Genomic DNA, 25432 nt, shown 5'->3' on the forward strand with positions numbered 1-25432 from the left:
CCCAAACATCCCACCTGCAGCGGGGTGTGAACACAACATTTCCCCTGACCCCATATTCTCCACCTCTCACCTCAGAATTATCCCTGCTGCTCTGGCTGGCTGCTCTTGCAGCATCTCTTTAAGGGGAAAAGAACACTGCCAGCTCCTGCAGAGCAATTTATGATCCAGAGCAGGGGAGGAGGGTTAATTCCATTCCAGAATTTATCTTTTAATGTTCTGAGTTAACAGTAAAACTTTTTCCCCTTTTGTTTTTTCCCTGTGAAAATCAGGCTGTTTTGTCAAAACCAGCAACTTCCTGCTTTTGATCAGGCCTCAGTTTTTATTTGAAGGTGATGAAAAATTCCAGCTAGCTTTGTTGCCTGTCTTAATTGGATCTGTTCCATTGGCATTAGTTTTGTCTCAGAGATGCTAAAAGTAAAGCCTACCAAAGCTTTTATAGTAAAATGAACTAAAATAACTGGGGTGTCTAGGGTAACTTTCTTCAAATAAATTGATTCTTTGCTTGTCCAATGGACCATTTGAATGTTTGCTTTCTGTTTAATGAAAGATCATCAAAAGCCTGGCCAGTTGCTTTGTAGCTTTCAAGAATGTATTTATTTTTTTAAGGGAGAAGGCTAAAAACTGACTAGCTACAATTTGAGATTCCCCTAGGTGTTAGGTGCTAAACAAATATAAGATCTCACGCCTTGAAAATAAAGTAGGAGGCTTCCAACCAGAAATGAAGAGTCTGTATAAGCATAAAAACAATTTCATTTAGAAGCATGATCCTAAAATATAGATTGTCCATAAATCTGAATCTTCACTTCTTTATTGAAGTTGCTCTGTTTTGCAACAAGAGGTATTGGACAAATTTTGTGGCAAAGGTGACCAAATTCTCCTCCTACATTTTCATTTACCTGAGACCCACAGTCCATGTTGCATCCACCTGGCAGAGCCAACAAGGGTAATAACTCCCCTTTGCCCCACTGAGGAATGGAGAAAGGGATAAACCTGATTTGAGGCCCACAGAGCTGCTGGTCCAGACCATCCCTGCCTCACAGGGAGAGATTTTCTTGTCCCAGAAACCAGTGCCTGGCAGTAACTCTGCCCAAAAGCCACCAGCTGGGCACCCAGTGCCACGCTGAAAATCCAGCCATTAGATGGCCCTGGGCTTTAAAAAAGCTAATAAACCATGAAATCACATAGAGAGAGCCAAACAAAAGGCATTGGAGGGGCATGGCTTTGTTCTGGGAAGGTCTCCAGCCTCTGGGGCCAGGGGTCATGCTGTCCTTCCCTCCAGCCCAGCTGAATCCACAGGGGCTGAGGCTGAGCTGAGAGAGGAACTGCAGTGGCTTTAGAGCTAAAGCCAGTGCATGAGCTCTGCTGTGTCCCAGTCTGGGGTTTCTCCTTTGCCCTGAGATCACCCCAGAGGGACATGAAGGTGGTTCAAACCCTGGTTTTCTCTGAAGCAGCCGAAGAGAGATTGCTGGAGACGCTTTTCTCTTTTTCCAAGGATTGTTTATTGTTTCTTTTCTCAGGGACTTTTTGTCTGGCCAGCAGGGTCTGCTCAGCCTGGCATGCATGGTGGAATCTGCTTGGTGAAGGCAGGGCTTATCTTATGTAGTTTGTATTATGTATTGCATGTTTACAAAATTTTCCCAATACAATACAATTTTATTAAATGGTCCAGCCCTGAACCCATCCAGTCCAAGAGTGCCAACGTGTCACCCAACATGGATGACATGGAGAAGAAGGAGGAAAAGGTGTCCACCCCCCAAATTCTCTATCTTGGCCACGTGTCCCTTATCATAAACATTAAAAAAAACCCTATTTATCTACCTTCTAACAATCTAATTTACACTTCACTAATTTTGGCAGCTTGTTTCCATTCCCTCTGTGCTGACAACTTTCTCCAGGGGTTAGAATTCAGCACCTGTGACACCAGGGTCTCACTCAGAGGTCTTTGAGACCCTCGCCAGGGGGGTTTTGAGACCCCCAAGGAGGCCAGGGGTACGCCCTGGGCTCCCACATGCTGCACAGTGCCCACTCAACAGCTGGCCACAAAACCCCCGAGGCTGGGGGGAGATGCCAGGTGTGTGTGTGCTGGAGAGGAGCATCCCAGCCCTGCAGAGCTGCCTTGTCCTGCTGCCAGAACCTTCCCCCTCTGAGAGCAGTGAGCAGGGACAGCCCAGGAGCAGCACCCTGCCTGGGTAAGGGATTCACTGGAGAAATGTGAGCATCCTCCTGCTAAAGGGCTGCAGTGGGCTGCTCTTCACTGTCTGGCAAAGAGGGGTCTGTGTGAGGGCACTTGGGTCCCACCCCAAAATGTCTGTGTGTCTGCACAGCTGGGGCCTCAATTGTGGAGGACAGACTGCCAGGCTTTCAGGAAAAACCCATCTTAGCTAAAACCTGTCAGCATTAAAGTGGGAAAAAAATGTTACTTTTTTTATTCAGAGAGAGTGACCCAGAGGTTGATGCCCATTTTTCTCCCCCTGCCAGAAAAAGGTGCCTGACCCTTGGATCTCTGAATGCACCTGCACTTAACTCCCCCTTCACACTCATCCTTGTTTTTCTCTTTCAAAGCTCCAATTGATTTTTAAATTAAAATGGCTCTTCTCCCATCAATGAACCTCAAGCTTGCACCTCCTTTCCCCTGTTCCTCTCTCCTGTCCAGTTTTCACAACTCCTTGGATTTCTGTTACTTCCCATCCATTTGCTTTGAAGGATTTTTCCAATAAACATGTCAAGAAAAGTTTCTCAAGGGTCTTTTATCACAAATTCCTTTTGGTTTCATGCCTGAGGATGCTTCTGAGGAGGGCCTGGTGGCCTGTGCTCGAGCAGATGTGAAACAAGCACATTTTACAAGCGAGTCACAGCTGAGTGCACCCACAAATCAGGTCCTGTATCCCTGCAGCCTCCTGCAGGAAACATGATGTGTTTCCCAGCTGGCAAAACTAGACCACAGCTAGACCCAGTGTAATTCTGTTGGCCTCCATGTAGTTACCAGGGAAACTATAATGTAGACAACTTTTCTGCACTGAAATAAAGGGGTTTTTTAGCTGTCTACGCTGAAATGAATGTTTTCTTATTGTCTTACTTGTATTGCACAGTCTAATATTTGTAACCAGGCAGAAAGCTGATGATTTTCTCATCTCTCTTTACATGAGAGGTTGTAGAAAGAAGTTTGCAGGAGGATGCAAGTGGATTATAGCCAGGGATTTACAGCTGCACTATCAGGGTATGGACAGAGGAAACCTGTCAACTAAACCTGCACATGACACCCCAGTTCTTCCTTTGCTCCTCAATGCCAGAAAAGTGTCTTTCCTCAGGAGTGCACTGGCAGAAGTTGTCACAGGAGAGAAGCTTTCAGTATATATTAGCAGAAACCAAATTTTCAGAGGTTGAATGCACCATATGGCTTCCTTACACACCCAAATCACCTAAAGATCATCCCAACATCTCTTCTTTAAAGAGACACAGCAGACAAGTCAGTAATTTAAGCAAGTTTTGGAAATGCCACCAGGGCTCTCAGCTGACACTGCTCCACTGTCAGGACTAGCAGTGCAGAGGAATGATCACAACAAATTCCTTGGAAATACGACTGCAGATGTTCACTGCCATGTTAAATACAGGCAGCCAGAAAGAATTTCTCTCACAGGGAAATGAATCTTTACTCCAGCAGGAGGGTCAGGAGCTCGAAGTGAAGGCTACACTGCACACTCCTGCCTGCCACATTCAGCACTGAAAGTGGGTTGCAGCACAGAGAGAAGAAATCACAGCCCTCACAGGTTAGGTAGGACAGTCCCAGAGGTGTCAAATCACAGGTTTTATATTGCACCTCGGGCTTCCTGTGAACACCAAGAGAAAAAAACCTGTCCCAGGGATGTTTCTTTTTACCTGTTCTTCCACACAAAGTTTTTTGGGGTTCTTCCCACCAGTGGCAGCAGCCTCTGCCCTGCCAACCTTCTCTTGTAGCTGGAAGTTCCACCAGCCTTTCCCCCAGAGGCTTCTGGAATAAATAACCTTAATTAGGTTAATTATACCTTCAGGCATCCATGTGCTCACTTCAGCTGTGCAGTTAGAGTCCAGTATATGGTGTTGTTTCCCCAGATTTCCTTGTGGGAAGCAAATCCAACACCTGAAGAGTGAAGCTTTCCATGGCTCAGCTGTCTTGCACAGCATTTGTTGAATCCAAGGAATGTTGAATTCCTTGAAAAGATGATGCTCCTGGTGCCTCTCTGTGCTTGACCTGCCTGCCCCTGGCTGGCAAGTGACCCCGGTTTCATGAACAAATGGATTTCATTAGAGGCATTTCTCTGTAATGCCAACAGAAGTGTTGAGCAACACCTGGTGAATACTGGAAGAGTCTCTGATCCTTGTGAGAAGAGGTACAAATTAGCTTCTCCCAGTCTGCTGCTGCTTTTCTGTCTAAATAATATTTTACAGGCAAAGTTTCTGCTGAGAAGCAGTGGGGTTTTCTCACTAGCTGCCTAAATCATGTCACTTTGGTTTACACTGAGTGACTGCTGGAGGCAGAGCCTGCATCTGTGTGTGCAGTGTCACTGCTCTGCAATGATGAAAAACCCCCAGGCTCACAGCAACTCCCCTTCCTGTGCTCTGCTTGGCCTCCCTGCAATTTGCATTTATGGAGAGTGTTTTACCTGATCTCTCTTGCTCTCTGCAGCTCACTAGAGAGTCTCTTTCTCCAGCAGCTCAAAAATTCTCCCAGAATAGAAATCAGTGGGGAAGGTGTTTGCTTGTAAGTAGGCACGTCAGGAAGGGATCTCAGTGTTTTCCTAATGTTAAGGATGCTCTAACATTCTTCTGCCTAAGCCTCACATCCCATTTTCCAGGTTATTTTCTCAGTACCACAGCAGGATAATTGAGAGGCTCCTGGTGTCTTCACTGGCCCCTGTGTAGTTGATGATTTTTTATCTTTCATTAGCATAAGTCTTTACTGTGACATATCAAGCTCTGCAAGTAAAACATCCAGTTGAAAAGCCTTTCAGGAAATTTTGCTCTGTGTTTGATAGCCCCTGACACTAACATTAAAGGGATTTGGTTGCCCAAAGGTCTTGCAGGCAAAATATGTGTATCTAAGGTAATTTTATATAACTGGTGATGTGCTTTGCAGCTTGGTCCCACATCTTGGTCCTTTCCTCAGTCCTGTGAGTTTGCTAAGGGAGAGGATTTTTCTGGGTCCAAGTGCAGGTTCAGGAGTAGCTGTAAAAGTCCCCTGTGTCATACTGGTAAAATAACATAAATTTCACCTAAGTTTTTTTTATAAAAAAATTTCAAATTCCCCTTTACTTGTGCTGGGTATCCAGGATCATATTTGGTATTTTGGGTCACATTCCCAAGGGGCTCCAGGTCTACCCACAGGTTTGTGGGAGCAGTGGGGCAGAGAAGTTTTCTCCCAATTCCTGCATCCCCACCATTCACATCACTCAGAGGGATGGATGTCCTCACCTCCCACGAGAGGGAACTGGCCTCTAGAGCTGCTTGCAGCCTTGGTTTAAGTATGTCCCCTTCGCAGGAGCTCCATCTGGGCACCCTGACTGGATGCACTCCATGTAAACTGTTTGTTCCACCACCCACAGCGAGCAGCAATCACAGAAGTTTCACCAGAGACCACAAAATTGCAAACCATAGGTCCATATCTCACCATCTGTCACACTTCTGCCTCCCTGCTCCCCAGACAACACAGTCTCCCACTGGGTTTAAAAGATCTCAAGCTTAAACTTGTTTGTTTGGGATTTTCTGTGAAACCTGGTGCTCTGAGGCACTGTGGAAATCAAAATGTTGCAACTCTTATCATTTATTGGCCTCCCAGTGCACACGGGATTAAAGTTGTTCTAATGACAGGGAAGAAATGGTGATATTCCCCCTGACATTAAGTAGCCCTGAACAAAGCTGTGAGTACAATGGAATGGAACATTTATGTGAAAAGGGAAAATAAAAACCCTACAAGACATAACTACAGCAAAGAGCCACCAAGGGAGGCACTTAAACTGACAAAAAACAGCACTCTCAGATGTCAAAGGATCTTGTCATTCTGCACCAAACTCAGCCCTTGCTGAGATGTTAAATATGTTTCAAAACCATTGGTGCTTTCACAAACCTCAGGTGAACACAATGTGCAACCAGGTAGCATAAAAGGGTTGTGCTCTGGAGCTTAATCCTTGTGTGCTGGGAGTTGTTTGCTGGGTTTGTGTCTCTCTCTCTTCCCACAAAACTAATGGCTGCAGTGACTGCAGAAGAGCTGGCACTTCTGGGGCAGCAATAGCACGTGCAGGTTTGGGAGCATCTGCTTTGCTAACTCAGAGAAACCTGTAATGCAGCCCTGAAAGTGGATAGAAAATGTGAATGTTTATAAATAATGTCTCAGGTGGCTTTAGGTGCCTCTTGCCACTTCAAGCCCCCAAGGACGTGATGCTGTGTGTGAGAGGTTCTGTTTGAAGGAGTTTGTCCTTGGCAAGTATAAAGTTCTGCAGACAGTTTCAAGACAGGCCCTTACAAAATCTCCACCAGAACCTGAGGCTTGCACTGAAGACAGTCTGAAGCTTTAATGTCTGTGAACCAATACAATCTATTAGGGAAAGAAAAGAAGCTATTGAAGACAAAATGTATTTCATCTGCAGCAAGACCTTCTCTGTGTGACACATTTGCTTTCTGTCACTGCTTATCTTCCCTCCTCCCACTCTTCACTCTCCTCTTTTGACTGTTTTAATAATTCAGGACTCACAGCCCAGAATTAAATGCTGTGGTGAGCTGAGAGGAGTGCTGTGTACTGTATTAACGTGCTGAGGGTTTGGTGCTCTGTTCTTTCCCTCTGTTGTTTGCTCATCCTTCCCAGCAGAATCTTCACCATGATCCTGTACTTACTTTTCCTTGTACAGCACTGTCTTCAGAAGGACCAATATAATACAAAAGGCCATCTAATAAAAAAGCAGAAGGAAAATTGGTTCAACCCTCATCCCTCATCTCCTTTTACAATGTCACTGTCGCTTTTCCATTTGTAGTAATCTTGCTTTAATATTTATGCCTCTGCTTCAGACACAGAGAGTTCAATGAGGACAAATTAGGAGTTATCAATTTCTTTGTGGAAGGTTAGATGAGAGCAGGGATCTCTGGTCTTCCTGGGTCTGTGGGTCCCATAGGAGCATCCATCTGCAGCAGGGGCCCCGTGAGGGATCATCCTTCCCTCTGGAGCATCTACAGGGGAGCTCGAGGTGAGGGTTGAGGGTTGGGAGAGTTCAGCTGCTTTTGCAGAGCTCCTGCTGCTCCAAGGGAACCAGCACAGCAGCATTTCTGCTGGGTTCTTTCTGCACACAGCACAAAGTCAGACTGCCCAGCAGACCTCATGGCAGTGCCAGACAGTTCTGGCACATCCTTAGGGTCCCTTCCAAGCCAAACCATTCTATGATTCTAAGAACTTCAAAGACAAAATGTGCCACAAAAGAAGATTGTATCCCAAATGGGTTTGCTAGCTGTCCCCCAGAAAGGAGCCAGACTGGCATGGAGGAAAACACTCCTATTTAAACAATGAGACAAGGTAAACAGGTCAGATATTTTATCAGAGCTGAAAAGTGCAGGGGTTTTTCCAGGCACTAGAGCCCTTCTGCATGTCTTTTCTGTTTTTTTAAATTATGAGAGCTGGGAGTGCTGTGGAAAAGCTGTGGTGTGGTATGGGACACTGGAGAGATGAAGGCAGTAGAAAACAAGAGTCTTACACAGCTTGAGATCATGGCATCAGTGCCTCCATCTCAGAAATGGGCCTTACCTTGGATCTGTATGAGCACAGTGCTAAAGTCAGCCTCTGACCAAAGGGACTGCAACAGATGGGCTCAGAGAAAAGCAGTTCCCTCACAAGCAAATAATGATTAAATAACAAACCTGACACAGAGATGGCAATGGACCCATTTCTCCTTACACATAATCTGATCTGTTAACCACAGGACCCTCATTAGCCAAACTGCCCCTATTAGAATAATAATCTAATTCTACCCACAGAAGAAATTAGACTCTCTTAAGGATGCTTCTGATCTCAGTGTCCTCTGCATTGGGGATTTGCATCTAACTCCTATTAAAAGTGCTCAGAAGTATTTTGTGTTGACTGTAAACTCCTCAATATATTTAATTCTTGGTTATATATGACCCAACAAAGTATTAGCAGTCCCAAAGCAAAAATACTTCCAAAAACAAATAAGGCAAGCAAGTAGAATATTGACATATGTTTTCCTTCTTTCCTTATTTCAACTAGTTCAGTGACCTCATTAAGACCTTTGATAAGTGGATTTTTTATTCTGTTTTGTAGTCACACTGGATAAGAACTGCATTCAAAGACTAGTAGTAAATTAAAAGGAGATTTCAAAATTTAAAGTACACAAATGGAAGAGTGAGGACCTTCAACTTGTCCCTTAGAGAGATTAAAGTCAACTCCCCATCGCTGTATCTCCCACCATCCTGATTTTAATTCAAAAGTTCACTTAAATGTCTGAGAGTCCATGTTGTTAATTGTTGGTGACCAAACCACCACACTCTTTCTGTTTCCTAAAACTCAGTGGCATGTGAGAAAGAAGTTCCCCAAATCCAATTTGCTCTCTAAGGAAACTTACTTGTCAGCCAGGCAAACTAAGACTTACTTGTTAGGCAGGCAAACTTAACTGAAAAAATTGAAGCTATCAGCTTGTGCACTTATGAGCAGCTCTTCAGTCACAGCTTATTGTTTAAATATGAGGGAAGGAAAGCAGATCTTTATGTAAAAATCAACACTACCTTCCATCTTCCAGGATCATTAGAGCAGCAGTGCAGGGAAATGATGGAAGGGAGCACTCCTCTGTGCCTTTTACACATTTGAAAGAAAAAAACACATGTATTTCTTGTGATGGCACATCAGCCTGCTTTGCAGTCGATCAACTACGTAGGACATGTCTGCTGACAGCTGAATGCACAGAGTGGAACAATGGGGGAGTGCAGGATCTGCGTGGCTTTCCCCTGCTGCAGGATCTGTGGGAGCAGGCTGTGGTTGGGATGCTCTGGCTCCCACGCCGCGCCGCAGAGCTGCGAGCACAAACACTGGGGGAAAGCTGAGCTCAGCCTCAGTGCAGCAGCCTCCCTCCCTGGAACCCCACCAGCTCTGCCAACCTGCTAACAGGCTCTCCATCCCCGTGTGAGGGTCGCCTCCAGGCAGGGCGTGCTGAGAGTTAATCGTGCATGCAAATCCTCCCTCCTCTTCCCCACATGTGCACAAACACACTCCAAGTGAGCAAAGGGGAGAATGTGGGAGCTGCTTCTCGACACCACTGTTGTCTATGAGTGTCTTCTGCTGCAAGTGAGGGTGTCCCAGGATGATATTGGGGCTGCAGGCAGTGCAGGGCTCATCTTTAATAGCTTGCAGAGGATAATTGGCATAATTGGATCACTATTTTATTACCCTCAAAGTCTGGCCATGCTGCTGTCTGATTAGGAACAGTGAATAATACCACAACACACACACACAGGCACGACTCCTTCCAAGGCAGCAAGAAGAAAGGCTTTATTGAAAGGTTACTGTACTTATATAGGATAGTTCGTGCAATACAGAATAGAAAAGGCTCATTGGTCACCTCTTGAAAACATGCTTTTAGCAAAACACACACTGCTCTGTGATCAACACCAGGTGTTAATCTATGTTATTCATTCTTCCTTTTCTTGTTTATCTCTGAGAAAGTCTCTAGCCTGGGAAGAATACAAATTGGAATTTTCCCTGAGCTTTCAGCAGTGTCCACATGGCCACACTAACTTTGTAATTTTTAAAAGTCACTTTTTCATTTTGGTGTGTGCTGGGTTGCGTGATTTCAAAGATTTCTTCTTATTTTGGAATCTATATTTTCTCTATTTTTTTTATTTGGGCTATGGGGGGTAATTTGGCCACATGTGCAGCTCAGCATCGTAGGAACAGCTTTCCTGGAGAAGATGCAGTGTCTTCCCTCCTAGATGCCATGACATTCTCCAGGGTCAGAAGGGCCTCTGAGATCTGGCAGGAACCATCTGGGGTGTCTGTCCCCTCTTGCAAGTGAGAACATGAGTCATTTGTGAGGAACATCTGGGGATATTTCATTTGATCAGGTTTTTTACCACTCTTGTGGCTTTGGGTATTATCACTGTCTCTGCTACTTCTGTTCTCTGACAGAGGCACATGCAGCAGCTGAATCTCCTAAGAGTCAGCTAAGCCATATTATTGGCTCCCTCCAGGGGTAGCTGGGGGAAACTTAATAGTCCATGAGATACAACAAGTCAGTAGAAATGATCTAATGTCCCTTTCTAGTCTTAAACTCAGTGAAATGGTGAAAATTCTGCTTCTAAAGGGGATGGCAGATGAGCAGTTGCCAGGATCTCCTACCAGGCTTCCTCCCCAGCTGTGTCCCTGGAGAGCAGTTCCCTTTTTGCAGTCTTGTTTGCAGATTCTCAGCAGAATGCACAGTTTTCACTGCTGGAGACCAAATCCTCATTTCCATCCTTCTGTGCAGCCCATTTGCCTTTCCTCCTGTCTCAAATCCTAAAACTATTTCAGCCCCTCTTCGTGGTGATTGTTTCTGAGAGAAACTTTTTGGGTTATCTTCTGTAACCAAAACCTAAAAGAGAAACATACCTGTTTTTTCTGACATCTGCCTTTCAGCCACCACAACACAGATCAGGTCAAACCCCTGCTTGCAAAATATCTCTGACTCTCCTAATTCAGAAATCCACTCACTCTACCATATATTTTTTTCAGACTTAAAACACCTCTTTTGCTTTCCTCTTCCACAGAGAAAATGTGCAATTTAAAGTTGTGAGTGTTGATGTGTTTACTGATGTATTTTTCTTTTTCTTGGAAGCATCTGCAAAGGTGGCCAGAGCTGCCTCTCTTCAGCTCCAAATAGGTGTCCTCTCCTGTGTGTGCTTTCAGTAAAATCAGTATTTCTCTCTGATGTACATTCTTTACCTTCAATATTTCCATATGAAAAGAGAACTTTTGAGAAAAACTGCAGGACTAGAGATCCTAGAGTCTGTGGATTCCAAGAATGAGTGAATCACACAGATGCCTTTTTCCTCATCTGAATTCAAGGACACATCAGCTCCCTGAAAACACAGGTGGAGAGGGGCAGCCTACCCTGCCTGTGCTACCACATCAGTCACTTTTTAACTAACTTACAGCTATTTTGATTTTTGCTGTAGTTTAGAAAAGTGATTAGAGCAGTCAGTGGGCTCTTGCCTCCCCCAGCTGAACAGGCACTCTGCAGAGGTGTGTCCAGAGAGCAGGTGGCTGCCACTGGATTCTCTCTTCAGCTGAACCAGGTGACAATCTTGTTAATGCCTCTGCTTTTACCTAATTTTCCTTGTTGAACAGCACTAGAGATCTCAGGGAGAAATGGTGCAGCACACACAGGGAAAACCTCAGCCACAAATCCCAAATTGATAATTAAACAAGACTGACCAAGGAGAACATGGAAGTAGTTGCCACGGTTATCAATCATTATGGACTATATTATCTGAGGGCTGTTTTAGAGGGAAACTCTTCTGTAATAAATTACAAATTCAGTGTAAGACGAGCACAGGTACAGCCCAGAACTGACATTTCTGTCCTTTCCCACCCTGCAGCTCAGAGGCCACGAACAGCAATGCAAACAGCCACAGATGTCTCCATTTGCATCCAAGCAAACCCTCCTCACTCGTGCTCACATCCTGGGATAGGCAAACACTTATGCTGTTGGATTTCACCCAGATTCCTGCCTGCAGGAGCGAGCTGGAGGTGGAACTGTCCAAACTCAGCTGCTGGAGCTGGTCTCCAGGCTGACTGCAGCTCTCCTCTGCAGGAAGAGCTGGGCTGGGGCCAGCTGCTCACAGATAGCCAGCACAAGGCTTGCCAAGGGGGATGTTGTCACCAGCCAAGTGACCAGGAGAGACCAACTTCTTGGAGCTTCCATTCCAGCACAATCTTCATCCCTTTTTATGTTTCTTAATCTATTTAGAAATCCATCAGTTGGAAGCTAGTGACTGCTCATCACTAAAAAACAGAGTTAAAATATTTGCTTCCTCTATTTAAGGTTTACAATCCTTGGTAGTAGATTATTAGGAAGTTGCAGAGCAATCAAATGAGAACAGAATAATTAACAAATTTGCTTCATAAAACGATTGAAGGAAATGTAAAGAAGTTCCAGCAATCTCTTGGCGTATTAAATAACAAGCAAGTAATTTCTTTTTAGTTTTGCTATGTAAATTCATTTGGAGCATCTGTAATTTAAAATAGCCCTGAGATTTACATAATTTTGCAGCCGCTGCTTTTACATTATACCAAGTTCAATCCCAGAAAGGTGGCTACAGCTCTCACTCTTCATTTTTCCACATTAACTGACACAAGACTTTTTTTGTTTTTCTTTGGGAGATAACTCTTGGCAAGCTTTTTTTTTTCCTTTCCAAATTATCTGCCTTGTCCATGGCCCCTCTTATCCTGCAAGTACAAAGCCAGTCAGGGTTCTTTCCAAACTTACTAATGATAAAGAGTGTTCACTCTCCCAGTTGTCTTTGGTACAATCTGTTTCAAATGCTGGCACTGATGATGTCTCAGAACAGTGTAGGAGGGAATCCTGAGCGTGACTGAGCCACAGAGTTTTATAAAAAAATAAAACATGAAAAATGATAGATTCTTTTTGAATAGAAAAGAAAATCCAAGGAAGCTGTGCCTTGTTTAAAACAAACCAAGCCAGCTAAGTTTATTGTCTGGCTTATTAATTGTACTGGATTGTTCAGCTGTCCTGAAAATGTCTCTTTAATCATTCAGTGAGGCTGAAGCCTGGGTCTCTGGAGATCACGTTCTGATCTCTCACATATGGCATCTCGCACCGTTCATTAGACCCACTGCTTCAGCCACATGGAAACGATGCTCAGACTATTTCCATCTGTATCTGCTACTTTTCTTCCTGAATGTGTCAGTCTCATGATGAGGGCAGTGACTCCAGCTGATACAGACACAATTGCTGATTGCAAAGAGAGGCACTGCTGTGAAAATAAAGAGAACAGGGGGTTATTTCCGTCTCGGCTCGGGCTTCTGAGGCATCCCTGCCCTGCAGAACAGCAAATTCCCTGGTGGGAGGAAAATGCTGAGATCACAGGTGCTAATCAGTGAGAAGAGGATGAGTGACCCTGTGAGCAAACTGTGGGACTGGGATGCCCAAAAACTGGGCTCAGCTCCAAGAAAAAAGAAAACATTTCTCCAGTTTTACGAGATTCCGCTCTCAGCAGCACCATGAAGCCTGGCTGCTTCATTTTGGGGGTGAGACGGGAGCAGGGACTTGCTTTGCACAATGGGCAGTAGGAGTCCTTGCTCTTCCCTCAGAATGTTTGGTGCTGTCAGAAGCAAAGTGAGGAACAAGGGTTTTCCAGGATGGCTGTAAGGCAGCCAGGATTGACTTCGGGTCCCTGCTGCAGGGACAGAGCTCACGTGGAGCCCAGCTGGGGATGCAAGAAGCTCGTGTGTAGGAACCTGTCTGCAGCCACACATGCAGGAGGTTTGGTACTGGCAGTCAGCAGCAGAAATCAGGTCAGGGATTCCCGAGCAGAGCAGAGGGACCCCGGAATGTCACAATGTCACACCCAGCTCCTCTGCTGCGAGAGTGGGCGAGTGATGTGTGAAGTGTCGAGTCAGTATAAATGTCACAGCCAGAGGTCTTCAGAGTCAGAGTGACAACAGGAGGAGACACTAGTGCCAAGAGTTCTGACACAGGAGAAGTGCTGTCACTGCCACCACCTCCAGACTGGAAATTTATTGGCGGTAACTTGGGATGTGCCATAAACAGGGGTGATATTAAATGAGCCTGACTGTCTCAGGGGCTAAGTTTTACAACCCAAAGTGTGAGCTCTCGGTCTCGCTGAGGTCCTGAGGCCTTTTCCCAGCATAAAGTGCTCTCCAGAGAAGGGCTGTAACCTGTGGGAGCCCTCCCTGCACAGCACAGCACAGGGGCTGAGGACAGACAGACAGACAGACACCTGCAGGGAGCCCAGAGAGCCCTCCCAGGGCACTGCTGATACCTCACTGGGCTCACAGCCCTGTCTCCTTGGCTTTGTGAGGAAACCAGAAGCTGCCAAAGTTGTGTTCCCAAGTACCAACACCCTCCCGGTGTCACAGGCTCCAACTCAGTGCCAGCAGCTCGTGCCCCAGGACAGATCCCCCTGGAGCTGTGCTGTGGCTGAGCTGAACCTTGAACCTTTGCTGAGATGCCCTCTCAGAGTGGTTTCTTCAGCTCCTGAGGGCAAACACATGGCTTCCCTCTGGAGCTGTTGGCCACAAAGCCTGTGCTGCTGTGCAAAGACTCCTTCTGCTGCAGGAATGCATCCAGGCCTGCAGTAACCTCTTTCTGCTGAGGGGTTCCCATGTTCATTTTACCCCAGAAGCAGCAAAATCTTCAGCCCTGGGGACACTGATTTCATTATTTTGAGTAATTTCTTCCTATCAGAAATAAAGCAGGTTTGTGGAGGCCAAGGACAGGGCACTCCATGGCCATAAGCCCTGTTCTTTACAGGTTGCCTTCACCAACCCACCCACCTGGGGGGAAATTACCCAGTCCAGAGACACCCTGCAGCTTCTCTCAGTGAAAACCTTTACTATGGTAACATTGCTGAGAAACCTCCTTGACTTTCTGCCCTGACACCCTTCCCCTCTGCTCCTGCAGTCTGCTCCCAGTTCTCCAAGGGCGTCTATGCCATCTTTGGCTTTTATGAGAGGAGGACAGTCAACATGCTGACGTCGTTCTGCGGGGCCCTGCACGTCTGCTTCATCACACCCAGCTTCCCCGTGGAAACCTCCAACCAGTTTGTGCTGCAGCTGCGCCCCGAGCTCCAGGACGCTCTCATCAGCGTCATCGAGCACTACAGCTGGCAGAAGTTTGTCTACATCTACGATGCTGACCGGGGTGAGTCACGGCTCTGGCTCCTGGCAGGGAAATGGTGCATTCCAGCCTGTAGGAGAGTGGTAAAAGGATGATGCAGCACAGCTCCTCGTGTAAGGGAAGAGTAAAAGAGAGCTTTATTCAAAGAAACGCTACATTTATATAGAGTAGTTCGTGCAAAACAGAATGGAAAAGGCTCATTGGTCCAAGAAGGCAACACCTCTTTGAAAACAGTGTGACAGTGTGCTGTGATTGCTGAGGGTGTTCCTAACCTCAGGAGCACACAGCCTAAGAAGATCAAAGATGAGAAGGAAACTATGGTTGAGCCAAATCAAGTTATTTGGGTAGTGACAGACAGAAAGATGGGGATTAGAGTTCTTATGTGTATCCGACAGCAGGGCCTGATCAATGAGACTGATCTGCTGATTACAAAGGAAAATTAGTCCTGGAATCATCTGTGCTAGGACAGAAAAAGCAGGAGTCATTAATTCTAGCCCAGCTGGGTTTGGGTCAGATCTAGACTATTAGCTGCTCTCGTGACTCTGTCTCCAGCCTGGCTTGAGGCTGTCAGGAGGATGGAAAGATGCCATTGCACAGCTAAAACCTGGCTCTCCCCCTTCTCTTCCCACCCCAGGGCTGTCAGTCCTGCAGAAAGTGCTGGACACTGCAGCTGAGAAGAACTGGCAGGTGACAGCTGTCAACATCCTGACAACCACAGAGGAGGGCTACAGAGTGCTCTTCCAGGAGCTGGAGAAGAAGAAGGAAAGGCTGGTGGTGGTGGACTGTGAATCTGAGAGGCTGAACATCATCCTCAACAAGGTGGTGCTGGTGTGGGCCTGCTGGGAGGGGTCTTGGAGGGTTGTTTCTCCCTGGAGGAGTTCTCCCCATTCTTGGCTAATCCCTGTCTCCTCGTGGTCTCAGTGGAATTGGGGTGTGTGCCTTGCAGCTGCTAGCTTGCAGATGTCTCTCTGTTGTGTTATTGTGGAAACAGTAAAGCTGCAGGAACAGTACAAGCTCTCATGAATTCATGCTGAGTGAGCTCCACTCTCCATGTTCCCTGCTCATTTAACTCCTTTGCTGAGCCCTTCACACCCCCTTGCTCCCCTTGCTTTAGTGCTAATTCCTCCAAGCAGTGTGCACAAGGTGTGGCACCTCCTGATTCTGCTGAGTCTTTCTGCAGTTTTTGAGTTAAAGTGTGAATTGGCACTGCCAGATTCCTGCTCCTGCAGCCTCCATGTGCTGCACCAAATTCTCACACCTGTGCCAGCAGAACAGAAGGATTATGGTACATCTGTCCTGAATATGGATTTCTGTGGACAGGAGACAAATACAAGCCTGGGGTGGGTTGAGTCCCCCTTATTCCAGTGGGCAAAATCTTCCCTCTGGCTATGGAGCAGCTGCAGTTGAACAAAATTTTGATGTGACTTAGACAGTGAATTTGGCTTTTCTTTAGTGTAAATCAAATTTCTAGGATTAATAGTGTCAGGTTTTTAAGCCTGGTTTGTCTAACAGAATGTTAAGTTGCATAGTCAATTATTATCTAGTCTTCTTGATATGAGCAGGAAAATAAGGCTTTCTTTCAAATTTCCTCACATAACTGGAGCAAGAGTTAAACCTAGGTATAGGAAAAGCTATTTGTACACTAAAGAATGCTAAAAATCCAGATACTGTGATTATTTGTTTTGCAATGCTATAAAAAATATCAGTTCCCAGGGAGAAGAGGTACAAAGCTGTGTTTTACTGCAAAAATTACAGAGCAATTCCAGCAGACATCTGTGCCTGGCATGTAACACTCCTGTGAGGGATAGGGTTGTGAGCAACTTTCTCAGACCTGTGTAGTCCATTTTCACCTTTTTTTACATCCTTGTTCCAAGTCCACCAGGATTTCTGAGACCAGAGGTAGTTGTCCCAGTGTGAGAAAGCAATGCCAGGTTTTTCATAGTGTACAGATGCCTGGAGGGATTCAAAGGTAGTGTTCAGCTCATTATCATGTTAAATTCAGCTGGGACTGTAACCTGGGCTCTAACTGGAGCTGCTGGCTGCTCTCTCAGCTCAGCACACCAGCAGCCTCTGTGGGAGTGTCACTGTGCAGTTTGCCTGTCCCTCTGACTGGCTGAGGTATTCCTCTCAGGGACATTTCAATGCATTTATCTTTTTCCCTGACAAGCCTGGCTCTGTCTCTCGGTGGCAGTGCATTTGTGATTTGTGCTCCATGGTGAGCAGGAGAGCTGGGGATGACTGTCCAACCCCTGTGCCCCTCACACCCACACTGCTGCTTTTCATTTTTCCTCCATACAAAAACAAAAATAGCATCAGTGACTCCAGCAAGGCGTCCCTGGCGCTCCAGTGACCGCAGCTGTGGAGGAGCCAGTGCTCTGTGTGTTAAAAATTACCTGATTTCTCTCTGGGAGATTTCTCTGTGTCATGTCTCAAGGGTTTGATTTATCTTTGCCAAGGTAGCTGTCATTTGTGAGCCAGGCCTTGGATCAGGGCAGGTTGCTCTGGGGTTGTGCTGTGTAGCTTTAATGGGATAAGTACTCGGTGGGTTGTGTTCCATCAAAGCCCTCTATTGTTTCTTCCTTGTCTCTCATTAAAATGAGTAACTGGGATTTCTCCTCCGCCAGTGTTTCACTCTGAGAGGATTTCTCTCTAATAGATGTCAAACTTGCCCATTAAGAAGTGGGTAATGAAACCTAGGTGGCCCAAGTGAGCAATCAGCATGCAGCCCAGCACAGCCTCTCACCACAGTCAGGAGGAGTGATAAATGCTATTATAACCTCAGCTTGCCACTGCTGTCCGGACACATTAGGACTGAGCAAGCATTTTAAAATAAATTAAGATCACAAATAACTGTGTAAAACACAGGAAACGAGCTCCATAATTCAGGAGGATGGGCTGTAAGATGAACAGCTCAGGGAGAGCTGGATGGCAGCGCTCTCCGGTTCATCAGCTCTGACACCTCATAAAATATCAAAGGAGGGCTGGGGCTGAAGGAGCCAATGCCAGCTGTTGTTGACTGGAGAAAAGGGGAATTGGATCATAATTCTTAAACATCCCAGTGCACCAGAGATTCTCCTTCCTCCTCCAAGGTCTAGGACTTGCTGCAAAGGTCAGTCTCAGCTGATGATGGAAAGGGCCAAGTTTGGTCTGGTTTTGCTTCTCAGATCTGGCAGTGGAAGATGCTCAGAAAACCACTCATAATGAGGTATCTATCTTCACAGCTTCAGGTAGAGAGAGGTTTTTTCTGAGAGCTCCAGACACCTCAGCAGAAGGCACACTGAGGGATCCTGTGCAGGGAAGCTGGTGGAGCTGGCATTATCTGTGTAAGGAACTGCTTCTAAATGAAGCCTTCCCTGGAGTTAATTGCCACCCCCACGATAGTGCTGAGAACCAGATGAGTTTTATTATGCATACAAGAGCACTTCATCAGAGAAGGGCTAAGGCAGACGAACCAGTGCACAGAGCAAGTGTCAGCTCATTTATAATCCATTTGGAAATCCCTAAATGGCTGCTCATGATAATCTGGGAGTGCTGTCCCATGGGGAAGATCAGTGTCTGCCCTCATCTGACACTTCTCAAGTACCTGCTGCCAGCCTGGTATCAGAGAAGAGTCCTGGGTAGACTGATTTCTGGTTGAATCTGACACAGCAGTGGGTTTATGATCATTCTGGCTGTGAGGATCTTTCTGTCCTCACTGCAGTTTGTGCAGAATTTGCCTGCTCGTTGGCAATGCAGGCAGCAATTCAGAGTCAATTCATATGACAATGGAAATAAGAGGTAGTGTTGCCAGCCAAGAAACCTAATGAAAACAGCACAGTTCTCTCAGAAAATGGCAAATCTCATGTTTGTACAGGCTTTGAGTGAATTTTGGTTTGGGCCCTTTTTTCCCACTTTCTTCTTTCTGCATGTGGCTCAAATGCAGATGGTATCTGACTCTAGTAAACTAGTAAGAATTTAACAGTGCTGCTGGAAATCAATAGACTGGAATTTCAATGAAAAAATTGAGTCAGCAAGAATAATAGACTTTTTAAGTGTATTCTTTCTGTACTCTTTTTAAATGAAGGGAGAAAAAGACATGGGCCATCTGATCAGTGCCTCTGCTCCCTCCAGTCACAGACAAATCTGCAACAGGTGGAAAAGGAAAAAGAAAGGGAAACTTTTACAGCTAACATAGAAAAACTCAGTTGTTGCAGATTGGCAGCCAATTGTGTTGATAAAAGAAAATAAAAACCTGACTCTGCAGTGTCAGGGACAAAGGAGTATGTGGCAAAGTACATGACACCATGCATATCTATGAATTTATGAATCTATGAATTATCTCAATGCACTTGCAGGGGAATCTTCTGTGTCTTGCCCATGCAGCTTCATTCTGGGGATGTAATTTGAAACAACACTGGTGCACTAAAGCAGAAAAATTTACCTGTAACCTAAACTTCCAGCCCTCTCTCCCAGGCAGGGTTTGCAGCAGGGGCTGTAGCTTGCAGGATGTGCAAGATTTCTCTCTAGTCCTGCTTAATGTTTCAGCTGCATTCATAGGACACACAGATTCCAGCTCTCTGTTTGTTCCTTTGGTGTCTGAAATACAAATCTTGTTAAGGCTTTTTTTTCTCTCCACTGAGCCTGTAGAAAACAGGTTGGTTTGGTTGTTTTCTCTCCCTGCCTGTACAATGTTCTTGGGGATCTTGTCCTGTCTAATTTCAGAGTTGCTGCTCAGATATCATGTGTGAAAGCTCTGGCCATCCTCTAATAAGATTGTGAACTTTTCTTTTGCTATGTCTTTCTGCTCACAGCTGAATAGTCTCAGCAAAGAAAAATAAGAGTGAGAAAGGGCACATAACTCAGATAATTGAAGTTCTTCCTTTGTTGTTCTCTGCTAATTATCCTTGGTTTTTATCTTACAGATCATCAAGCTTGAAAAGAATGGGAATGGGTACCACTACATTCTGGCAAATATGGTGAGTTTCCCTAATTGGTGGGGTTTTTTACTATCTAACATTGTTTTTTTAAATCACTATATTTATAATTACTGAGCTGTGCACCCTTTTTCTCATCCACCTTTTAGGTAAAAAGAAATACCAAATTCTTTTACTGTATTCTCCTTGTGGAGTTTTCTCTCTTGAACCAATAAGATTATCTGCAGGGTATCTCCAAGTGTGCTGGGGTTTTTTTGGTGGTTTGACCTTGCCTGGATGACAGATGAAGACCAAAGTCATTTTACCACTTCCCCCTTGATGCTAAATGAAATCTGACTGCCATGGCTCTAGGGACAGAACTGAATGCAAGGATTTCTTTAAGGAGAGGATTCTCCCTTCAAAGCAGGGAGGTGCTGCCTGAGGACAGAGCAGCATTGGGCAGGGGCAGGACCATCATCCTGAGCAAGTGTCACAGAAGGATGGAAAATTTCTTTGCCTAGGTGTGAGAGTCCAAAATGAGGGATGCAGAACTCCAGGCAGGCTCTTTAAAATCCTATTTATTGTATCCCAGTGATGCAGCAATTCATTGGCCATGGGTAGCAAGAGCCCAGCCTTTCCAGCCACAGCTCTGGGTTCTTCTGAAAGATTCTTCTAATTCTGGTTACAATGTATTATATAATTTTAATTACAGAGCATATTAAAACATGACAACCAATCAATTCCTTTATTATTACCTATAGCCTATAATAACTACTGATATTTCCATATTTATGTTACTATATTCCAATCACAAAAGGTTAGTATGTTACAGTTTAAGCTAGAAGTTGTTTTTCAGTTTTCTTGCAATGGAAAATTCTGAGATCTTTTCTCTACTTGAAACATGGCATTTTTGTTTGTCTGTAAAAATCTTCCTGCTTGGTAAAAACATATTTTGTTTGAGGTGGATTTATCCTTTTTCTCTCTAATTCATAAAAGCCCCTTCAAACTCATTTTACCCTTTGGCTTTTTAGTTACACAGTTAAACTGGCTCAGCAATTATTTTCTTCTGTACCAAAACTTGCCATCATTTCTATACCTTCTTCAGATTCTACATTCAAAGATCTTTCTGTTATACATACATAGCTGTGAGACCTTCCTGTCAAATCCTTATCCTTCCCAACACCTGGGGAGATTAGGGGAGAGGTCAGAGATAGAAATGGAGGTTTTCCACAGCAGAGCTGCTCCCCAGATGTGTCCATGCATGAAGGAGATGCCCAGCAGGGGATGGGCTGAGCCATGGGCAGGCTCTGGACCTGTTTTTTCAGCTCAGAGCTGCACCTGGGAGGCAGCACGTCAGCCCCTGGGTAATTAAACTTTAAACTATCAATTAGTCAAGCAGTTGCTGCCCTTCTCCTTTTCTCAGTCCCAAGATAACTCTGTAATTTACCAGGCAAAAATGGCCACATCATTACCCTGCAGTGCCCTGTACTGACCCTGCACCCTGTGCTGGCTGCCTACCGTGTAATTACAGAGATAAAAGTGTTACCTTGTGCAGGGGGAGGCATGCAAAACTGCAGAACAGCCAATAACTTCAGTTGCTAATTTTAAAAAAATTATTATTTGCCATAACCCAGGTCCTGGATGTTTATGAAAGGCCCTTCATTAAAGTTAAGCAGGAAAGTGAGCTGGAGTCACTGGAGTGAGTGTGCCTGTGCAATTTTATGTACACCCACATGGAAGGCTGAATGAGAATGTCACCTTTTATCTCTGCACAGTTTCATAAGGATAAATGCATGAAAGGCATGAGGTGAACTGAACACTCAGGTGTAGGAGATTTGAAGGACATTTCCCTCTGCCTTAGGAGACCACACTCTCCCACCTTCACTCAGAGAAAGTACACTTGTCCCATCTTTAATGTGTTTTCTCAGCCTTTGCACAAATGCTGAGAGGACAGAGCTGGCTGGAAGGGATTGCATACTCAGCCAGCATGGGTTATAAATAATTAACTTGGAGCAAAAGGCTTTTCATTTCTCCAGCCCTTCTGAAGGGACATTCTGCCTCCCACTGCAGCTCAGTGGAGGGGGCTTTGGGTCCCTAGTGTCTGATAGAACCACCAGAAACCACTGGTGTGCTTTACAAGCAGCTTGGATTCTGAGGAGAAGGAGCAGAGGGAAAGGAATTCAAGGAATTCAAGGTTTACCTTTGGTCTTTCCTGCCCCTTAAAACCCAGCATCACACAAGGGCCAAAAGTCATAGAGGGGAATACTTAAGAAAAAAGTGTCAGACAACACAGGAAAATTATTTAAAAAAAATTTCTGGCATCCCTCAAGGTTAAGAAGGTCCTTTCCAGGGCAGAGCAACGTGGGCAGGTTCAGACACCAGAAGCCAAATCAGTTCCTGTGATGTGCTGCACCCACATGAGAGCTGCTGGGTGATGGGTTTAGCAAGGAGAATGGCAAAAAGGCCCTGAAGACCCCACAGGGCAGCAAGGAAGGACAGCAAGCCTCCCTAGGTGGGGATGGCCAGGGATTTTATGAGCTTGGCAGAAGCTGGCATCTGGCAGGGTTAAACCCTGGTGTGAATGCTCTGATCCAAGAGATCACAGTTTAGTTTTACCCTCTTCTGAGGACATCTTATTGCTGGATTAGAGCCTCCAGAGGGTGTAGCATGCTGTAATTTATTCCCACTGACTCACACTCATAGTGGCAGACCTTAAACACCCCCCATTTTCCCCTGTAGACATGTCCCAGGATGACACACACACGAGCCCTCGTGCGCGCCCGCGTGCCTGGAAAACTGCCCCACTTTGAGGAACTGGCTCATTCTGGAGCACTGAGTCCTCAGAGAATAAATTAAGAGCTAAAACCTGGAAGTGCTGGATTTCCAAATGAGTTATTTTTTGTGCCTTGTGCTGGCTGAGGCAGTCCTGAGTTTAGGACTCACACCGTGTGAAGATCAGGTTAAGGGAATCCTCAGCTTTGCAGCCACCAAGTTTCCTGCACTAGCTGGAGCAAGGGGAGGAATTTTCAACACCTGCCTTTTGCCTAACCTACTTGGGCATGGAAAAATGGGGACACAGTTATGGAAATGACACATTGGAAGCAAATATTGGGAAACATTTCTGGATAATCCCACTTTTTTTTAGCTATATGTTTATTCAGAGCTATATGCAGGCAAAAGATCCAAGCAGCAGCACGGCTGCAGCAGCTTCAAACTGGTGTTCCATCAGGAATGCAGAACAAGTTTGCAAGGCAATGCACAGGCTGAATAAGGTCTTTAAAAAATCATCCATAGGCACATTTTGAAATGGAGGAATTCCCTCCATGGCCACAGCCAACCCACGAGAGTCACTGCCTTGCATTAGCCTTGCTGTGTTTGCCCAGCAGTTGCTCTGGGTGAGCTGTAGTAAAGTGCTGAGCAGGATTTGACAGCAGCAAGTTAAAGCTGGTATTTCCTAGCAGGAACAGCTTTCTTTTTCAATGAAAATGCTGTTACCAAGGTGAGACAATAATATTTTGTGTTCACAAACAAAATGAAACCACTCTGCACCTTAGGCTATGGGCAGATATCCTTCTCTGAACCTGCTATGCCTGCTACAGACACAGCTTGTCTTTAGCTTGTCCCAGCCCTGCCCATCCCATGAAGGTCTAACTGCAACATCCCTGCCAGGGAAAGGATTTCTGAGAGCATCCCTGCCTCTCCTCGAGCCAAATTTGGCACTGTTCATGGCTTTTGCAGACTGATGAAATCCTGGTCTTTAACCAGTACCCATCAGAGTTCCCCCAGTTAGCTTTTACCAGAGCTAAGCTGGATAGTTGTCAGGTTCACTGGCACTGAGGGTTTGCAGTCATCTCTCTTTCTCTCTCTTCCCCTCTGAAACTCAAAGAGATTTGGCAACTTTTAAAAGTGTTTGTTTCTGTGAGACTTATTTTTCTAAGCTTTGTTCTCAGCCTTTGAGATCATCAGTTCTAGCAACCACAGAGAGGAAAAAAATACAGTCAATACTATCAGAGGAAAAAGCTTAGAAACTTCTGGGATTCCTTTCTTTTGATGTTCAGGCTCTTTGCCCATAACCTTGGCTTTGTGTATCTGTTTGTCCTATGCCATATGTGGGAGCTGCCTGCTGTCAGTAGTGGGAGAGCATCAGCTCTCTGGGGCACAGAAAAATCCTTGTCATTAAATAAATGACATTAGTGTGACCTGCCAGGTAGTATGAAAGTGTGAAAGTTAGCTGCCACACACAGTGTTTTAGCCTCTTTTTTCTTTCCTGGTGCATATGTCCAGGTGGTTCTACTAGCAAATGCTCTTTTATTTTTTGAAGATGAATAGATAAGTGTACGAGATTGCTGATGGCAGGGGTAGCAGGGAAAAGTAAAGATAAAAACAGTGTTGAATAGGGAAGGTAAGCAGTTTTTGCCATTCTACATCACCTGTGTCAGCACTGAGTCAGGCCATGGACAGTTTCCCTTTGCTGGCAGTTGTGCTGGTAGAGGTTACCAGTGATGCCTTAAGGAACCTAGAAATAAACACACTTTTGAGAAATATTAGTATAGGAGGTGATATAAAGGTTGGTACTTATTGGAGGCCTCCAGGGGCAGTTGTGGAAAAATGTCCACAAAATGCTCATCACCCCATGGGGTGAATGTAGTGTTATAAGTTTAGCAAATAAATGTAATTGACAGAAGTCACCAATTAGGAGCACAAAAGGTGATGCAATTCCCCCTGTTCAGCCATCTCTAAATCCTCTGCTCTCAGATAGAAACTAAACTTTGTTTATGAAAATGTGTCTTGAAGAGCTCTTTTTCAGCCTCCCCTCCCAGAAAGAGCCAAGATAGGATTGGGAACTTGGGATGATTTTTGTCTTTCTGCCTAGGGAAAAGGTAGGAGAAAGTAGCTGGGAAAATTAGCCATGGATACAGTAGGCCACAGAGCTACAAATACATGTGTGAAGGAAATAGACAATATATAAAATAATATAAATAAAAATATAAATAATATATAATATATATTTTATATGTATACATATATAACTATATTATACAATTATATACATGTTAAATATGATATAATAATATTATATATATTAATGTTATATAATATATCATATATAATACACCTAATATATACATAATATATATTATATATAATAATAGTGTATATATTGTATATTATATATAATAATATATTGTATTATATTAATAAAAATTAAAAAATATACATATATATATATAAAGAGAATATATAAAAGAAAAAAAGAAAAAATAATTGGGTATAATAATTTCCCACAGCACAGCAGCTTTGTCAGCAGAGTGGCTCGTGCAGGAGTCAAACAGGGTGTGCTGGGATTATCCAGTTCACACATGGGTTGGATGGGCACTGATTTGATTTGATTTTTTGCACCCAAAGAACAAAAAGAAGAACTTCTGCACCACCAGGGCTGAGACTCAGCAGTGTGAGACCAGCACTGGGTGCAGAGAGTGAAGAGGAGCCCTCCCAAATTTGCCATCCCCAGGCAGAGAGCAGCTGCCCTGAAGCAGGGCAGGACACCCACACCTGTGGGGTGTGGGGAGGGTCTGTGCCTGCCCCACCCCAGCTCAGTGACACCTGTGCCACTGCCTGTGTGTCCATGGCTCCATTCCCTCCTGCCTGCAGCTA

At 45.0% G+C, this 25432-nt stretch overlaps 1 protein-coding gene across 3 annotated transcripts in view; it reads left to right on the forward strand.

Moving 5' to 3' along the window:
* Positions 1–25432, forward strand: part of GRIA1 (glutamate ionotropic receptor AMPA type subunit 1) — a 120151-nt gene that overhangs the window by 40675 nt on the left and 54044 nt on the right. For all 3 annotated transcript variants that reach the window (XR_013776109.1, XM_079319810.1, XM_079319809.1), the window contains exons 3-5: positions 14670–14909; positions 15520–15704; positions 19787–19840. Coding sequence is in view for 2 of the 3 variants with exons in the window: in XM_079319810.1 (XP_079175936.1) it covers positions 14670–14909; positions 15520–15704; positions 19787–19840 (479 nt within the window). In the remaining variant the exon portion in view is untranslated. The remainder of the gene's footprint in view (positions 1–14669; positions 14910–15519; positions 15705–19786; positions 19841–25432) is intronic.

This window comes from Erithacus rubecula, assembly GCF_903797595.1.
Source record: "Erithacus rubecula genome assembly, chromosome: 16".
Lineage (NCBI taxonomy): Eukaryota > Metazoa > Chordata > Aves > Passeriformes > Muscicapidae > Erithacus > Erithacus rubecula.